The 19530-nt window shown below is 48.0% G+C and overlaps 1 protein-coding gene across 5 annotated transcripts in view; it reads left to right on the top strand.

Moving 5' to 3' along the window:
• Nucleotides 1-19530, top strand: part of LOC134441000 (spectrin beta chain, non-erythrocytic 1-like) — a 143904-nt gene that overhangs the window by 112386 nt on the left and 11988 nt on the right. For all 5 annotated transcript variants that reach the window (XM_063191190.1, XM_063191189.1, XM_063191187.1 and 2 more), the window contains 12 exons: nt 72-335; nt 4871-5095; nt 5670-5759; nt 7434-7712; nt 9709-9839; nt 10702-10906; nt 11281-11418; nt 11674-11910; nt 13076-13320; nt 15418-15556; nt 16663-16747; nt 17157-17353. In XM_063191190.1, coding sequence (XP_063047260.1) covers nt 72-335; nt 4871-5095; nt 5670-5759; nt 7434-7712; nt 9709-9839; nt 10702-10906; nt 11281-11418; nt 11674-11910; nt 13076-13320; nt 15418-15556; nt 16663-16747; nt 17157-17353 — 2235 coding nt within the window. The remainder of the gene's footprint in view (nt 1-71; nt 336-4870; nt 5096-5669; nt 5760-7433; nt 7713-9708; nt 9840-10701; nt 10907-11280; nt 11419-11673; nt 11911-13075; nt 13321-15417; nt 15557-16662; nt 16748-17156; nt 17354-19530) is intronic.

The following is a 19530-nucleotide window of genomic DNA, read 5'->3' as shown; positions in this document are numbered from 1 at the left end:
ATACTAATATGTAATAAGACATCATTATTATAATAGTATAACAATTATGATGATAATATCTTCTTCTCTAGGATGGCATGGCGCTGGTGGCAGAGAAGCCTGAGACGGAGCCGGTGGTGAAGGAGAAGCTGGGCAGCCTCAAGTCACAGTGGGCGGAGCTGGAGGGCACCACCCAGAAGAAGGCCCAGTGTCTGTTCGATGCCAACAAGGCCGAGCTGTTCACCCAGAGCTGCGCCGACCTGGACAAGTGGCTCGTGGGCCTGGAGGGCCAGATCCAGTCCGACGACTTTGGGAAGGACCTGACAACCACCAACATCCTGCTCAAGAAACAGCAGGTGAGCTCTAGCCTGACTTTCAAATCTCTTCGAGTTGTTAGCTCTTTCTCAATGCCCAGTGTTCTAGCCTTGCCAGCACGTGAAACGACCAATGATTGGATACCTTTTGGTGAACTCCACTCACCAGGTGTTCACGTCCTAGCAAGGCTAGAACACTTGACATTGAGATGGCCCCTTGGTCTGACCAAGAGCATAACAACTAACGTTCTCAAACGTCATGGTTGACCCACCTCCCTTGGTTTGAGTCACGTCACTGCTTAGAACACACCACTACCCAGGACCGTTGGAGATGCTCAAAGTTGATTGGCTCCCTACAAAGTGGGTGGAGTTCCCCTGCCCGGCGGAGCTCAGATTGTACCTGAACAAGGTCTTTGCTTTAGTAGTAGCAGAGCCGAAGGTGTTGCGTCATACCGAGGGCAGAGCCTGGGTAGGTGAGCTCAGGTGCAGAGACCTCTTTTGGTATTGTCAGGGCTGCTGCCTGCTTTGGCAGGGCCCTGGACAAAGTCAGCGGTATGGGCCCCCAGCCCAATAGATACAATGTAATAAGGACCCAAACCCCAAACCCCGGGACAACTGTTTCCTTTGTCCATCTTCTTCTTCATCCTCCTACCCTTCCTCTTCCTCTTCCTCTTCCTATTCTTGCTTTTCTATCAGTAATTCTGGTATCTGGCATCGCCAAGTTTCAGGTAAAATGAAACCCATCCTTCATGTTGACAGGTGTGACTGGTCAGCAGAAGTGAAGGCGCTGCTTATTTTGGTCTTTGGTTGTATTTGTCTGGTGTTGTACTCTCAGCACCAACAAAAGGCGGCAGTCTTTGACTCTCAATCCAGTCAAACTCTCTCCATTGATTACGTGAAGCATTTTGTCTGTGTTAGGAAATGAGAATAACAAATCCTGAGACGCCTGCGCTGTTGCAGCAGTGTCTTTGTGCAGGTGTGTTAATTTAGAGGCTGAGGTAGCACCTGTGCGTAGTACCGTGTTGGAAGACTACTAAAAATATGCACTTGCTGATTAAGGTCGTGCTTTGTCTGTTTCTATTAGTAAATAGTACATTAGTGTGCTGTGTGGCACAATATGTTTGCCCAATATGGCACCCGTGATAAAATTGGTTTGGTTAGCAAAAATGAAAAGAGCTTTGCGGGGCGGGGTTTCGATGAGGGAAACAGAGAACAGCAGCACACAGGGAATGTGCTACAGTAAAACGAGATATAGAAAAGAGAGGGAGATGGAGAGAGAGAGAGAGAGAGAGAGAGAGAGAAGTAAAGAACAGCAAGTGAGAGGGAGAATAAAACAAAAAAATAATAATGAAATAGTAGAGTTGGAGAGGAGACAAAAATATGAATAAATGGCAGGAAGAGAGTGTACTGAGAGAGGAAGAGTGAGAAGTGATGACAGATAAAGACACAATGGAAGGGAATGGAATGGAATGGGTGCATTTAGAAGAGCTACAGATAGGGGGCGCCAGTGAGGGGGAGAAGGAAAGCATGTCAATGGCGCTTACATAACAGCTGACACACCCCCCTCTCCCAGTTATGCAATATCCCCCTCTCCTGCCGCCGATGGAGAAGCCCAGGGCTGGACTGGCTGTCTGGCATAGCGGGCATTTCTCGGTGGGCCCTGCACCCTCATGGGCCCCTATTTTCAGACAATTTTTTTGTTTAAATCTGAAAATAGGGGCCCATGAGGGTGCGAGGCCCACCAGTGAGTCAGCACTACGCCACTTATTATGAGGGCCCCATTTTAGCCAAAAGTGCCTGGGCCCCATTTCTCCGCCAGTGCAGCCCTGCACAGTATCCCCCTCGCCTGCCTCCGATGGAGAAGCCGGCACCATACCTTCACCGTGCGTGTGCGTGCGTGCGTGCGTGCGTGCGTTCATGCATGAACATCTCTTGTGCGCATGTGCATATACTGTATGCATATTTATATATGACTGGTTGTATGTGTGTGAGGGAGAAACAGAGGCAGGGAGGGAAGGAGAGTGTCTGTCTCCACAGAGGATGGGGGTGTGAGAACGTGCCTGCAGTGTGAGAGAGAGAGAGAGAGAGAGAGAGAGAGAGAGAGATAGAGATAGAGATAGAGATAGAGAGAGACTAAGCAGCAGTCTACTGTATAGTGTGCCGATTTCATGGCAGATCGGCTCAGTGTGTGTGTGTGCGTGTGTGTGTATAGTATGTGCCAATTGGAGGGTGTTAAAAGAAGCTTTACAGTTTCATAGTGTGCATTCGTTGTTTGTGAATTCGAGAGGGAGATTTCTCAACAAATTGGAAGCCAGATGGATCCACATGCACGTGTGAGAGGATGTGTGTGCTTGTGCCAGAGCTGTGGGGAGAGAAGAGGAGGACTACCGGAATACCTATGCCACACAAGAAACACTGCCAGCATCCAGACTTGCTGCGAGGAGAAATTTAGGCAGGCATTGCACCTCTCCCCTCCTCTCTTCTCCTCTCACATCTCATCTCATCTCCTCTCATCTCCTCCTCTCCTAACCCAAGTCCTCTCCTCTCCTCAAATCTCCTCTCCTCACATCTCCTCTCCTCAAATCTCCTCTCCTCACATCTCCTCTCCTCTCCTCTCCTCCCGCTCTCCTCCTCCTCCTTCTCTCCTATCATCTCCTCTTCCTCTCTAAACAGACCAACTCATGCGGCATTGTCCCTGAATATCCTCACTGCCATCTCCTCACTGCCATCCCCTTTCCTTCTCCTCTCCTCTCCTCACATATCCTCCCCCTCTCCTCTCCTCTCCTCTCCTCTCCTCTCCTCTCCTCTCCTCTCCTCTCCTCTCTCCTCTCCTCTCCTCTCCTCTCCTCTCCTCTCCTCTCCTCTCCTCTCCTCTCCTCTCCTCTCCTCTCCTCTCCTCTCCTCTCCTCTCCTCTCCTCTTCTCTCCTCTCCTCTCCTCTCCTCTCCTCTCCTCTCCTCTCAGCTTTCTCTCTAAACAGACCAAGTCATGCTGCATTGTCCCTGAATCTCCTCACTGCCATCCCCCTCTCTTCTCTCTTCTCATTTCCCCAATTCCCTCCTCATTCTCCACCCATCTCATGTTGTGGCGGCACTGTAGTGGGGTTGTATGGAGCATCCATGGTGCCGTGAAATCTGCATTCCTCTCTCCTCTATTCTGCTGTCCATCTCCTCTGATGGTGTGTGGGTGGGTGCACCTAGATGTTGGAGAGACAGGTAGAGCAGTGAGCCTGGATCGTCTGGGTCGTCTCCCTCGTCTGTCTCTGTCTCTGTCTCTGTCTCTGACTCTGTCTCTCTCTCTCTCTGTCTCTCTCTCTCTCTCTCTTTCTCTCTCTCTCTCTCTCTCTCTCTCTCTCTCTCTCTCTCTCTCTCTCTCTCTCTCTCTCTCTCTCTCTCTCTCTCTCTCTCTCTCTCTCAACCTCCTCTCCTCCACCTTCCATCCTCCTCCATCTCCTCTGCTGGTGAGTGGTGTTTGTGGTACATGATGGATAGGTGTCTCGCTGTAGATGCTGGAAAGGCCAGGGTGGAGCATTGTATTGGACTTGTGTGTCTCTCTCTCTTCTGCCCCACCTCCACCCTCCTCTATCTCCTCTGCTGGTGAGTGGTGTTTGTGGTGCATGTGTGTCTCTCTCTCTTCTGCCCCACCTCCACCCTCCTCTCTCTCCTCTGCTGGTGGTTGGTGTTTGTGGTACATGGTGGATAGGTGTCTTGCTGTAGATGCTGGAAGGGCCAGGGTGGAGCATTGTTTCCCCATTTGTAGTATGGTGGTGGTGGTGGGGGGTGGTGCATGGTGGGTGGGTGGGTGTCCTGACCTAGATGCTGGAGGATCCAAGTGGAACATCGTCTGAATTGTGCTCTTCTCTCTCTCTCTCTCTCTGCTCTGCCCACCTCCTCCATCTTCTTCACTTCAAACCTCTTCTCCTCACCCCCTCCACCTCCTCCTTCTCCTCGTCCTTCTCCTCCGTCTCCTATGGTGGTGGTGGATGGTACCTGGTGTTATGGGTGTCCTCTTGCTCTAGATTAGTGTTTCTCAACGTGGGCGGTACAGCCCCCCAGGGGGGCGTTGGGGAGCCCTGAGGGGGGCGTTGAGAAGCATAAAGTTGAGAGGGGCGGTGTGCTTAATTGTCATTCAGGGCATTAGTCCATTAAAAAATGTTCGATACAAATGGGGCGTTGGCAGGCTTATGATGAGGTCCAGGGGGCTGTTGGGATGCTTATGATGAGGTCAAGGGAGCGTTTGTTCAAAAAAGGTTGAGAACCACGACTCTAGATGTTGGGGAGCCAGGTGGAGCATTGTATCTGAATGGCGTGTTTCTCTCCTCCTTCCTGTCTTCTCCTTTCCTCCACCTCCTCTGGGCGTGGTGACTGATGTTATGGGTGTCCTCCTCCTCCACCTCTAGATGCTGGAGAGCCAGGTGGAGGCGTGGCAGAAGGAGGTGGACGAGCTGAGTTCGCAGGTGGAACATCATATCTGAATCGTGTTTTTCTTCTCCTTTCCCCTCTTCTCTCCTCTGGTGGTGGTGCGTCTCCTCTCCACCTCCTCTGTTGGATGGGTGTCCTCCTCCTCCTCCTCCTGTAGATGCTGGAGAGCCAGGTGGAGGTGCGTCAGAAGGAGGTGGACGAGCTGAGTTCGCAGGCCCAGGCGCTGCGGCAGGAGGGCAAGGGCTCGGACGAGGTGGACGGGCAGCGGCGCGGCGTGGAGCAAAAGTTCCAGGGCCTGCTGGAGCCTCTGAGGAAGAGGAAGAGGAACCTCATGGCCTCCCGGGAGATACACCAGTTCAACCGCGACGTGGAGGATGAGATTGTGAGTACAGTGCAGTGCAGTGCAGACATGATGTGAAGTGTGTGTGTGCGTGTGTGCGTGCGTGCGTGCTTGTTTGTTTGTTTGTGTGTGCATGTGTGTGTGTGTGCGTGCGTGTTTGTGTTTGTGTGTGTGTGTGTGTGTGTGCATGTGTTAGTGTGTGTTGGAATGGGATATAGCAAGAGTGAGCGAGAAGCTGTTTGGGTCTGCACGACAGAGAGCATCTATGTGTGACTTTGCACGAGTGTGTATGTGTGAAAGAGGAACTGAATGAAAGAGTCTGTGTGCATCAATGTGAGATAGATGTATTGAGTGTTTTGTTTTATTTTTATTTTTTTTAATAGACTACAGTGTGTGTGTGTCTATAGTAGACTGTTCAAGATGGCTACATTTCTGTATTGATTTAGTTTCTAAATATCTTCAGCCACACACTGTATTTTATGTATTATACCAATTCATTTTTTGGGTGTGCTGTGGAGAAGTGAATCCACAATGGCCGTGGGACAATGCTACATTTAATGTCAGTTTGTCATGGGGGAAGTCCTGATCTGATTGTCCCTGTGCTTCTCCTCCGCAGCTGTGGGTTGAGGAGCGAATGCCCCTGGCCACCTCCACTGACCATGGAAACAACCTGCAGACCGTCCAGCATCTCATCAAGAAGAACCAGGTAGGGACAGGTTATATGACTGATACTGTTTTTAGGCCAACGAGAATGGTGCCAGTGCCTACTAAGATCTGTGGCATGAACACGTTGTCCGGTTCGCGATTAGGTGCATTAACATGCACTGGTGGCACGGTTCTCAGTCAGCCTGAATGCACCATGAGAGCATTCTTGTTCACCAGTGAGATGGTATGCATTGAATACTTTTCATGCGTAATGCATTACAGTTCTTTATGGGGGTTCTCTTTCCCAAGAGCCCTATGAATGCAAGCTTGAGCTTCATACAAAGTTTTGAAATGAAATTTCATGTACGGGTAGTTCTGTGTGCAAGACAGGGAAATCTTTTTGTACGCAAGGCTAAAAATGACCTGGGCCTATGGTCCACACTATAAGGGGACTGTGAGTTCCATGGAGAAAATTATTCAATAAAAATGTGTATGAGCTAGCAAAAACAACTATAGTTGATGCAGAGTTAACCTTCAAGAAGTAAGTAGTGACTCTTCTCCTTCGTGACTATTTACCTACTGCACTAATGCCTGAGCTGACCCGGACCCAGAGTAGACTTTAAAGTGATACTGTCCCATTTTTAAAAAACATAAGCTCATATTAAACCTCCCCTTGAGTAAATGGTTGGGTTTTTACCTTTCTCCTGTGTTTTCTGAGTGTGCAATTTTTAAGATTCAAGATTCAAGATTTTTATTTGTCACGTGCTTCCTTGTGCAAGCACAATTGGCAGTGAAATGGGGATTGCAACTGCTGTGCTGTGTTGGATGGTAGAAAATAATAAAATAAAATAAAATAAAATAAAAATTAAAAATTAAAAATAGTTATTGTCTTAATTCAAAAAGCGGATGGCTTGGGGAAAAAAACTCTTACGCAGTCTCTCTGTTCTACATCTTATGGAACGTAGTCGTTTGCCTGAGGGCAGCCTTTCGAACATGGAGTGACTAGGATGGAATGTGTCTTTCATAATCCTTTGTGCTCGTGTCTTTGCCCTTCTTGCATATATATCTTGCAGCCCTGGAAGGATGGCGCCAGTGATTCTGTCTGCAGCATGCACTACTCTGTGCAGGGCTATCTTATCCTGAGCTGTGCAGTTGCCATACCACGTTGTAATGCTTCCTGTAATTACTGACTCAATTGTGGCAGAATAGAAGGACTTCTGCATGTCTGATGGAATTCTGAACTTCCTTAGCCTCCTGAGGTGGTACAGATGCTGCCTGGCTTTTTTCACTACGGTGGTGATGAGAGGTGACCAAGACAGATCTTTACCTCCAAGCTAGCAGTTAACATTGAGTCCTATGAGTCCAGTTGACGGCTAGCTGGTCCTGCTAGCTTGGAGGTAAAAATTGCACTTTCTCCTGTTCTTTCAATTGTACTCTGAGTATGGCAGTGCATTTTTTACCTCCAAGCTAGCAGTTAACATTGAGTCCTATGAGACCAGTTGGCGGCTAGCTGGTCTCATGGGACTCAATGTTAACTGCTAGCTTGGAGGTAACAATTGCACTGCCTTACTCAGAGAACGGCAGGAAGTATAAGAGAAAGTCAAAACCCAATCATTTAACTCAAGGGGAGGTTTAATATGAGCTTATTTGTAAAAATGGGACGGTATCACTTTAAAGTCACTTTGGATTAAAGAGTCTGCCAAATGTAATGTTACTTTTTCCTCCTACCCTCCAGACCCTCCAGAAGGAGATCCAGGGCCACCAGCCGCGTTACGACGACATCTTCGAGCGCAGCCAGAACATCCTGAAGGCCGACAGCCCCAACGGAGACGCCATCCGCCAACGGCTGGGCGACCTGCGCAAGCTGTGGACGCAGATCATCGAGGAGGCCGACAAGAGGCACGGCCGCCTGGAAGAGGCCCACAAGGCCCAGCAGTATTACTTCGACGCCGCCGAGGCAGAGGCCTGGATGAGCGAACAGGAGCTATACATGATGTCCGAGGAGAAGGCTAAGGTGGGTAGGAAGGAGGGAGGGACTGAGGGAGGGAGGGTGTGTGTGTCACCTGCAAAATGTGTGAGTGAGTGAGTGAGTGAGTGAGTGAGTGAGTGAGTGAGTGAGTGAGTGAGTGAGTGAGTGAGTGAGTGAGTGAGTGAGTGAGTGAGTGAGTGAGTGAGTGAGTGAGTGAGTGAGTGAGTGAGTGAGTGAGTGAGTGAGTGAGTGAGTGAGTGAGTGAGTGAGTGAGTGAGTGAGTGAGTGAGTGAGTGAGTGAGTGAGTGAGTGAGTGAGTGAGTGAGTGAGTGAGTGAGTGAGTGAGTGAGTGAGTGAGTGAGTGAGTGAGTGAGTGAGTGAGTGAGTGAGCGAGCGAGCGAGCGAGCGTGCGTGCGTGCGTGCGTGCGTGTATTTTGGGCCCACAATGCCCAGCAGTAAGCAAGCAGGAGCTGTACATGTTGGCCGAGGAGAAGGCTAAGGTGGGTAGGAGGGTGTGTGCGTGCGTGCGTGTGTGTGAGATGTCACTACAGAAAACTAAGAGAAGAGAGAGGGAGAGTGCGTGCGTGCATGCGTGGGTGTGGTTTAGAGTATGTAGTATGAAGACCATGCATGTGGTGTAATGTGTATGAATACACCATGCCGAGGGAGAGATGCCAGAATTAGACAACATGACGTCAAAGAAAAAGGCCCAAGGTTGGGATGTGTGTGTGTGTGTGTGTGTGTGTGTGTGTGTGCATGATATGTAGTAGAGATGTACAGTGTAAAGCTGGGGGGTGTGTGTGTGTGTGTGTGTGCATGATATGTATTGGAGATGTACAGTGTAAACCTGGGGGGTGTGTGTGTGTGTGTGTGTGCATGATATGTATTGGAGATGTACAGTGTAAAGCTGGGGGCTGTGTGTGTGTGTGCATGATATGTAGTAGAGATGTACAGTGTAAAGCTGGGGGCTGCCCACTGGCAGCAATACCACAGACAGCAGGCAGCCCGGTGGGGGAGAGGAGAGGAGAGGAGGGCAGAGCATGCAGAGGCTACCCTGTACAGGGTTACTGGTTACAAACACACACACACACACACACACACACACACACACACACACACACACACGCGCGCGCGCGCATGCTCACACACACAAACATGCAGACAAATGGACACCACACACAGGGACACACACAGACGCAAACGCACACAGACACACACGCACGCACGCACACACACACACACACACACCACACACACCACACACACCACACACACACACAGTACACACACACACACAGTACACACACACACACAGTACACACACACACACACACACAGTACACACACACACATCAGTACACACACACACACACACACAGTACACACACACAGTACACACACATACACACACACACACAGTACACACACACACACAGTACACACACACACATCGACATCATTAGGCATTTTCTGCATTGATGCATTACTTTGCCACTCAGCACAGCCTGTACAGTGCTGTATTGAATCACCACCTCGTCTGGGTAACGCTGCAGTAAAAGCTGACATAGAGACGTTAACACTGTATTTATAACGGCATTAAAGCCGACATGCAGACGTCAACACTGTATTTTATAACATTAAAGTGCCTCTGTAGCTGGAACCAGCCATTTGTCCTCGTCGACTCGTCACAATATGAATAAGGACATTTATATTTATATGTTTTTCAGTCAGTGGTTGTACTGTATGTAGTGTTGTAGACATGCTGATGATCCTTGTGCCTGGCAAGCATGGTAGTTAAATATAGCATGGGGTCTAATTCATCAGTACATGAAAAAGAGAGGTTGGTTATTCAAGTTTAACTTGTGTAGTGTTGCATCTTCTCATACTGAATTGAAGAGCTGTGCTGTTCTAACCCTGTCTGTCTATCTCTCTGTCTATCTATATGTCGTTCTCTCTACCTGCCTTCTTGTCTGTGTGTTTGTCTCTCTGTCTGTCTGTCTGTCTTGGCTTCTTGTCTGTCCTCTTCCCGTCTGTCCTCCAGGATGAGCAGAGCTCGGTGGCCATGCTGAAGAAGCACCAGATCGTGGAGCAGGCTGTGGAGGACTATGCGGAGACCGTACACCAGCTCTCCAAGACCAGCAGGGCACTGGTGGCAGCCGGACACCCAGAGAGGTGACCCGGGGCTGGGGGAAGGACAGGGCTGGAATGGGGCTGGGATGGGGCTGAGACTGGGTGGGTGGTGGGACAGGGCAGGGCTGGACTGGGGGTAGAGCTGAGCTGGGCTGGGCTGGGCTGGGCTGGCCTGGCCTGGCCTGGGCTGGCCTGGCATGGTATGACCTGGGCTGGCCTGGCCTGGCCTGGGCTGGGCTGGGCTGGGCTGGGTGGGAGTTGGGTGATGGGTGTGTGTTATGGGATGAGAGTATATTTGTACACCCATCGAGGTGCACAAGGGGCTGGGATGGGATGGGATGGGCTGGGCTATGCTGGGCTGGGCTGGGCTGGGCTGGGCTGGGCTGGGCTGGGCTGGGCTGGGCTGGGATGGGATGGGATGGACTTGGCTGGATTGAGGCTGGAGTGATGGGTGATGGGTCTCTGCCACAGGACAAGAGAATATTTGTACACCTTGAGATGGAAAGTCTACTTGTAGATTTCCTTCACATTTTCCTTTATCCTGAGATAACACGTAAACAAGTTTTTGGTAACACTTTATAATACTGACTCCTTGTTAAGCATTAGTTATACATTTGTTAAGCATTATTCAAACCTTAGATAACCCTTTGTAAAACATTGGTTAACCATTATCTCTTTATTATTTCCCATGACTTAATCATTAACACACACTGTTAATGGTTTTTGATATTGATACATGTGTGAGTGTGAGAGTCGGGGAAGGATTGGCAAATTATTTTTTTCCGGTGAATGTTGAAAGCAAATTTGATAAGACTATTGCATTACAAGTGATCTTAACAGTATCCAGCTGCTCCAGCTGTAACATCTGACCCTCCCCTGGTGGGCTCTTGACTTCCTCCCACAGCGAGCGAATCGGAATGCGGCAATCGCAGGTTGACAAGCTGTACGCCGGGCTGAAGGACCTATCGGAGGAGAGGAGGGGCAAGCTGGACGAGAGGTCCCGCCTCTTCCAGCTGAACCGCGAGGTGGACGACCTGGAGCAGTGGATCGCCGAGAGGGAGGTGGTGGCCGGATCACACGAGCTGGGACAGGACTACGAACACGTCACGGTGAGAGGAAAACACACACACACACACACACACACACACACACACACACACACACACACACACACACACACACACACACACACACACACACACACACACACACACACGTGGGTAGACAGGGAGGTGGTGGCTGGATCACACGAACTGGGGCAAGACTACAAACACGTCACTGAGCCTACGTGCTGAGCCTACATTCCTAGTGAGTAACGGTACAGGGTTTTTTCTCTGTGTAAGGACCTGAAAAAATGCATTTAGCTGAATTAAGTCATTCATTTGCATGAAAGATCTGAATTTGTAGCCATTGTTTAATATGTTGCTCATTGCCCTGTCCTGAGAGTAGTTCTGACTTGTGTGACGTGTTCCCTCCTCCCCAGATGTTGCAGGAGCGTTTCCGGGAGTTTGCGCGGGACACTGGCAACATCGGGCAGGAGCGCGTGGACGGCGTCAACCAGATGGCAGACGACCTCATCAACGGCGGGCACACGGACGCGGCAACCATCGCCGAGTGGAAGGTACGGTGCACACACATACACACACGCATGCGTGTACGTGTGTGCACCGTACCTTCCATTCCATATATACATATGCATATCAGTAGGCAACTTTGCAGAAAAGGGCCAGTTAAGTGTAATATAATGTGAAATAAAATGAAATAAATTAATGTGATTTCGACTACCAAGGACGATAAGTATAATGTTATAAATGAGTGCAATTTCTGCTAGCAACAGTGCTTATTGTAGTATAATGTAATTGTGTGTACAATACAGGATGGTCTGAACGAGGCCTGGGCTGACCTGTTGGAGCTGATCGACACGCGGACGCAGATCCTGGCGGCGTCCTACGAGCTGCACAAGTTCTACCATGACGCCAAGGAGGTGTTGGGTCGCATCCTGGACAAGCATAAGAAGCTGCCCGAGGAGCTGGGTCGCGACCAGAACACCGTGGAGACCCTGCAGAGGATGCACACCACCTTCGAACACGACATCCAGGCCCTGGGCACGCAGGTAATGACACGCACACTCACACAAACGCACAGACACACACACACATGCACACACAAACACGCAACGTGACGCCAGGCCCTGGGCACGCAGGTAATGGCGCACACACACACCACACACACATACGCACATGCGCAACATGACGTGATGACATGATGGGCACGCACACACACACACACACACACGCAACACACGCAACACACACACACACACACACACACACACACACACACACACACACACACACACACACACACACACACACACACACACACACACACACACACACACACACACACACACACACACACACAATCACACAATCACACAATTATGGTTGGCTGACTATTAATGAGCCCAGAGCCCAGTCTGTCAGCGCATCATCAGCAGATGGAGACTTCAATTATCCAGGGCAGAGAGGTGAGCAGCCATACATGACATGGAGAAACGATACACAACACAAGCAGCTTCCAAATACCCTTTCATAAAATGTTCAAGTTAATGAATAACCTTCACAAGTCAGCCGTTATTAACAGCAAACGTTGACTCTCCTGGCAGAAAATTCTTCTTTCTGAATGTTTAAAAACATAGTGATTATACAAATACTTAAAGATGCCAGGAAGGAAACACATTTACAAGGTGTGTCAATCTATGTGCTTCTGTAGTGTGTGCAGGCATGCCGTTTCAAACATTTGAAAAATAACAGTTATGGGAATATGAAACTGAGCGATTACATAAATTAACATGGATCATTTATATAAAAATAAATGCACAGATTTATATTAAAAAATGTTCTAATTTATTGTATGTTAATACCGGTATATGCAGTAAGACAATAAGTGAACCAGTGGTATGTAGATAGATGGATGATAAGTTTTGTGTTTGTGTGTGTTACAGGTGAAGCAGTTATATGTAAATCAATGCAGTATACTGTAAATATGCATGAGTAAGACCATAAAGCAACAGACTCCAGTGGTCTTTACGGTAGATGGATAGATAATAAGTGTGTGTGTGTGTGTGTGTGTGTGTGTGTGTGTGTGTGTGTGTGTGTGTGTGTGTGTGTGTGTGTGTGTGTGTGTGTGTGTGTGTGTGTGTGTGTGTGTGTGTGTGTGTGTGTGTGTGTGTGTGTGTGTGTGTGTGTGTGTGTGTGTGTGTGTGTGTGTTGCAGGTGAAGCAGCTGCAGGAGGATGCGCAGCGTCTGCAGTCTGCGTATGCGGGGGATAAGGCGGAGGACATCGCGCGGCGCGAGGGGGAGGTGCTGGAGGCCTGGCGCCACCTGCTGGAGGCCTCCGAGGGCCGCCGCGTACGCCTGTTTGACACCAGCGACAAGTTCCGCTTCTTCAGCATGGTCCGGGACCTCATGCTGTGGATGGAGGACGTCATACGCCTCATTGACGCCCAGGAGAAACCCAGGTAAAACTTGTGTGTGCGTGTGCGTGTGCGTGTGTGCGTGTGCGTGTGTGTGTGTTTTTGTGTTTTGTGTCTGTGTCTGTGTTTGTGTGTCTGTGTTTGTGTTTGTGTGTGTGTGTGTGTGTGTGTGTGTGTGTGTGTGTGTGTGTGTGTGTGCGCGCGTGTGTTCGTTCGCGCGCGCGTGTGTTCGTGTGTGCGTGCGTGTATTCGTGTGTGTGTGTGTGTGTGCGCTCGCGCGCACGTACTCGTGTGTGTGTGTGTGTGTGTGTGAGACCTCATGTTCTGGACAGAGGATGTCATATGCCTCATTGACAACCAGATAAACCCAGGTAGACAGAGAAGGGCGTGTGTGTGGGCGGTACATCCTGTGGCTTGTGGAATAATTTTATGCTTGTGTGTATGTACTGTATTCATAAGAGTGTATGGGTGCACGTCTTATCTTGGATACATGCCTCAAAGGACACACAGTGCTAGCAATGAGGCATATGAACATCATCCCATATGAGAAAAATGAATCGTCGCTCTCTGGAGAGAGAAATCCTTGACCTACCTGGCAGTGCCACGACCCAGCAGGTGTACTTAGAGGGAGCACTGGGCCTACAAAATGGCAGCACACATGAAGCCTAAAAATGCAGTGGAAAATGAGAGAGAGAGAGAGAGAGAGAGAGAGAGAGAGAGAGAGAGAGAGAGAGAGAGAGAGAGAGAGAGAGAGAGAGAGAGAGAGAGAGAGAGAGAGAGAGAGAGAGAGATCCCTGTAGGGGTTGGCACTGCTCTGTCTTCCTCTCCTTGTGATTGACCTCTCTTGTATAGAACACAGCGTATTCTGAGTCTCGACTCCTCATCTTGGCCTCTCCTGTCCTCATCTTGGCCTCTCCTGTCCTCATCATAGCCTCGCCTCTCCTTTTCTTTCCTCTCCTCTCCTCATCTCAGCCTCTTCTCTTCTCCTCTCCTCTTCTGTTCTACCCTCATATTCCCTCCTCTCCTCTCTCTTCCCCTTGAGCTTATCTTTGCCCATCAAGCTAATCTCCTCCTCACCTCGGCCTCTCCTCTCATCTCCTTTTCTCTCCTAGCCTCAGCCTCTCCTCTCCTCTCCTCTCCTCTCCTCTCCTCTCCTCTCTCTCTCTCTTCTCTTCTGCTCCTCTCCTCTCCTCTCCTCTCCTCTCTTCTCTTCTCTTATGCTCCTCTCCTCTCCTCTCCTCTCTCTCTTCTCTTCTGCTCCTCTCCTCCCCTCCCCTCCCCTCTCCTCTCTTCTCCTCTGCTCTCCTCCCCTTTCCTCTCTCCTCCCCTCTTTTCTCTCCTCTCATCTCTTTTCTTTTCCTCTCTTCTCCTCTTCTCTCCTCTCCTCTCCCCTCACCTCAACCTCTCCTCTGCTCTCTCGTGTCTTCTCTCCTCTCTTCTCCTTGAGCTAATCTCCTTTCTTTTCCTCCCCTTGGCCTCGCCTCTTCTCTTTCTCCTCTCTCTCTCTCTTTCTCTCTCTCTCTCTCTCTCTCTCTCTCTCTCTCTCTCTCTCTCTCTCTCTCTCTCTCTCTCCTTTCCTCTACTCTCCTCTCCTCTCCTCTCCCCACCTCTCCTTTTCTTTCCTCTCCTCTCCTCTCCTCTTGAGGTAATCACTGCTTCCTGTAGTGCCCAGTGCCACAGTACCAGGGCATATCCACCTGACCTTCACCCACTCTGCTCCCTGCATCATCAGGGTCGATGCCAGAATTACCACAGAGAACAGAATTATTACCGCAGAGAGGAGAATTGCCTGCAGGGAGAAAAAAGTAGCCCCTTTCACAACATGGTGGATAGGAGATAATGGCCTGTGGAAGAAAGTGTGTGCGTTTGTGTTTGTGTGTGTGTGATTTAGAGAGAGGATGAGTGACACTGGGCTTGTTTCAAAACACTTCAAGTCCTTTATACTTTGTGTTCAAGCCACAAATATACAGCATTACACTGTTAAATTGCCGGTATATTACACAGAATATTGCAATGCTTTCTGTTCCAATATGGAGTCCTGGGTCCTAGTGTTCTGGGTTTTCAGGCGTTCTCTGGAAGGGGGTTTGAGTACTTGAGTATGTAAGGTCGGTCCTCTTACCATTTGGCTGTTGCCGTTGTCAGGGATGTGTCGTCTGTGGAGCTCCTGATGAACAACCATCAGGGCATCAAGGCTGAGATCGACGCCCGTAACGACAGCTTCACCACCTGCATCGAGCTGGGCAAGGCTCTGCTGGCCAGGAAGCACTACGCATCGGAGGAGGTCAGGAGGCACACTACATTACCCATCATACACTACATTACCCATCATACACTACATTACCCATCATACACTACATTACCCATCATACACTACATTACCTAGCAGCATACACTAGTAGTAGTAGTAGTAGTAGTAGTGGTAGTAGTACTTTATTGTCCCCATGGGGCAATTTTGTTTGCAGTACAGACGCTGGCACATGAGACACAGACAGGTATAAGAGAGCAGCGAACAACAACAAAAACAAAACGAAAAACAAAACAGACAGGAAAGACAGACCTGCATACACTATACTATACACCAAAGCTGATGGCTAGATTAAGACATCACCTCGTTAAGTGCCTTAATAGCTTGAGGGATAAATTAAGGCACTTAACGAGGTGATACACTACATTACCTACCATACACTACATAGCAATACGCATCAGAGGAAATGTGTGCACGTGCACTTTTCTTGTAAATGAACGCATTGGTATGCTAATTTTATGTCAATTTTGCATGTGGTAGAGCACCAGTCACAACGCGTGCGTATGAGACACGTGCGTACGGTGCAATATTGACAAAACCTCAATGGACAATTTTATATCAGGGGCCATTTAATACCACATGCATCTGGTTTACTTTTTGTCTAATGTTATTTTCCACTAGCCTGGCCGAAAGCCGACTGCTGACATCAAACAGTCTGGCGAAAAACTAAGAGTAATCCGTCTCCATGGAGGTTGGGAGATGGTCTGAGCTTACTCTGCCATTTAAATTCATTGAAGTTCCAAATTCAAATTCAAATTCAATTTGTGCTTTATAGCATGACTGTTACGATATAGTGTTGCAAAAGCATACAAATAACAAGACAAAAATGTGAATAGTGTTACCTTAACCAATCAGTAACGGACTGCATGGGTGAGTTCCGCATCACTACTCTCAACTGTTTTCTGATTGGCAGAACCGTGTGCAAACCGAGCTAGGAGGGTTTCGCCAGACTATGTACAGAGTCAGAATCTTTGGTAGGAAGTACATAGAATGGCATTGCCAGGATAATTTTCCACTGCCACAGACTGTGATATATCTGCATATCTGATATGTGATATATCCTCTAACTCTTGGCATTGCAGATCAAAGAGAAGTTGCTGCAGTTGACGGACAAGAGGAAAGAGATGATTGACAAGTGGGAGGACCGATGGGAGTGGCTGAGACTGGGTACGCAGGACCTGAAGTATTTGTGTGTGTGTGTGTGTGCGTGTGCGTGTGCGTGTGTGCGTGTGTGCGTGTGTGCTGTATATATTGTGCATGTTTGTGCACAATGATTATGTATTTGAGAAAGTGGATAGTGAAGCTTGCATGTGTGTATGTTGTCATGTGTGCTTATGTAGTGTGCATTTGATTGTGTGTGTGTGCACCCCTTAACTCCTTCCCTCTCTCTCTCTCTCTCTCTCTCTCTCTCTCTCTCTCTCTGCACAGTTGTGGAAGTACACCAATTCTGGCGTGACAGTATGCCTTGTTATGATCTAATCCATCATTTTCTCTCTCTCGATCGATATCTCTCTATCTATCTCCCCCCCCCTCTCTCTCTCTCCCTTCCTCCCCCACTGTCTCTCTCTCTCTCTAGTGCTGGAGGTGCACCAGTTCGGTCGTGACGCGGGGGTGGCGGAGGCGTGGCTTCTGGGTCAGGAGTCGTACCTGTCGAGTAATGTGGCTGGCCAGAGCGTGGACGAGGTGGAGAAGCTCATCAAGAGGCACGAGGCCTTCGAGAAGTCCGCCGCCACCTGGGAGGAACGATTCGCCGCCCTCGAGAGACTGACGACGGTGGGTGGAGTGTGTGAGTGAGGGTGTGTGTATGTTGGGTCAGTGTGTGTGTGTGTGTGTGTGTGTGTGTGTGTGTGTGTGTGTGTGTGTGTGTGTGTGTGTGTGTGTGTGTGTGTGTGTGTGTGTGTGTGTGTGTGTGTGTGTGTGTATACATATTATATCCACCTGCAAAGAGTTCTTTGTCACCCTGGAGAGACTGACTACAGTGAGCTGCCACCAGAGGGAGCCCTTGTCACTTAAAAAACAGAGCCGTATACAGCTCCAGGCCTTTTTATTAGAATACCATGAAAAAGTTGATTTATTTCCATAATTCCATCAATAATGTTAAACTGTCATGGATTGTAGATTCATGGCCCAGTTTTTTAACTATTCCAATCATTATTTTTTTTCTTTTTATATACGTTGGCCTTCCAGCTCAAAAAACCCATGAATTGGGGAATTCGCATTATTAGAATATTGTTATAAAATCACATTTTTCTTCATCAAAATTCGGGTCACATTAAATCAGTTGAAATTTGGTACTTTCTACATAACATGCAATGGTCAATACTTGGTTAGGACATTCTCTGTCTTCATAATGGCCATGATGAGTTTAACATTGAAGTCAATGGCAAAAACAGTGCATGGGAGTTATGGAAGCCCAGATATCCTTGATGCTTTGCTGTCAGCTGTTCTTGTTTGTTGACCTGGTGCCCCACACTTCCCTCTTCAATATACCCGAAGATTTCCATGCCACGTTTTGGTGTTAACTCACCAGTTTAATTCTAACTCAACAGAATTTAAAGCCCATTCATTTTCAATGGGGTTTCATTTCTGGTTATTTAGAATTAAACTGGTAAGTTAGTGCCAAAACGTGGCATGGAAATCTACAGGGTATATTGAAGAGTGAAGTGTGAACTATAATATTATAACATTAATATTATGACAAACTGTTGTGCATATGGCTGTAGTGCAGGGCCGGGTCAGGAGAAACAAACAGCATCGTTTAACTCGTGACATAAACGGAGGATTTGGGACATGCATGGATATAAACTCCCTTTTATGGAATATAAAGGTCAGAATGAATAACCGGAAAGCAGCAGATTTCTCCGTGTTGTGTGTGAGGTAAATTTATTTTTTTCCCCCTTTGACTTTCGTTAACAATTACTTTTGAAGTTAGGTTTCTGTCTTGAAATTAGCTTGTCAAATTTTAATTGCCACCTGTAACTATGTTATAGGCCTACTGTGAAAACTTTGCCCACCAAGTTATTATTTCTGTCGCGCTAATAAGGTCCTTTCCCCTGCGAATTAAACTCACGTCCAGTTTCATACTATGAATAGGCTATCCGACACAACCTACGAGCATCCAGATTCATCCTACAGTTCTACTGTCTGCAATCGCGATAATGCACTGCTGAGCACATTGTTATTTTTAAACTACTAAATCTCGACACAACGTGAAACTTTGGCGCAAGTATCACCAGGGTCCCTGTACATGAACTTGACCATCGTTGTGAATATTATTTCTGCACATTACTTAAATATCGACTTTGACGTTGGCTGTACCTAGGCAACAACAACTCGGAAGTAAGGCTTGAATGCACTGCTGAGCACATCAAAACTATGCCGACAAAACCCTCTTTTAAGCAAGACGAACTTGTTAACGTTTGTTTTCATATGTTGGGATCTTGATAATACTACAACCCAAGTTTGATGGTCTATGAAGCCTTATTTGTATTTTAGATCCAGCGATTTTGACGGTATGCTGCCCATAGGGTTACACTGTAGAATCCTCACCGTGGGGAACGAAAATGGCGTCCTTGATTCGAGTTGGCCAGACTCTCTCTATAAACGGCTCTGTTAAAAAAGCTCAACAGATTCAGACCTGTAATATTGAACTGAAATATTCATACAATATTGCCAGGAAGTTTTCTCCAAAAGATTCTAGCTATATACTAACCCAGCATATATCTTGTGCTAAAGTACATACACCATAGTCAGTGATATTGGCTAAACTTGCTCTGATTCATGCATTTACTTTATACAAGGATTGCATACAAGATATTTGACTCTGGTTTAATTTGTCTATCTAGACACCTAATATATAAATATGTTTCAAGTTTCAAGGAGTTTATTGTCATTGTCAATGAAGGCAACGGGATTGTGAGTGGAGCAACAACACTGCATAGTTTCAAGTA

The sequence above is a fragment of the Engraulis encrasicolus genome, chromosome 24, assembly GCF_034702125.1.
Source record: "Engraulis encrasicolus isolate BLACKSEA-1 chromosome 24, IST_EnEncr_1.0, whole genome shotgun sequence".
NCBI lineage: Eukaryota > Metazoa > Chordata > Actinopteri > Clupeiformes > Engraulidae > Engraulis > Engraulis encrasicolus.
This window is presented reverse-complemented; position numbering and strand designations above follow the sequence as displayed.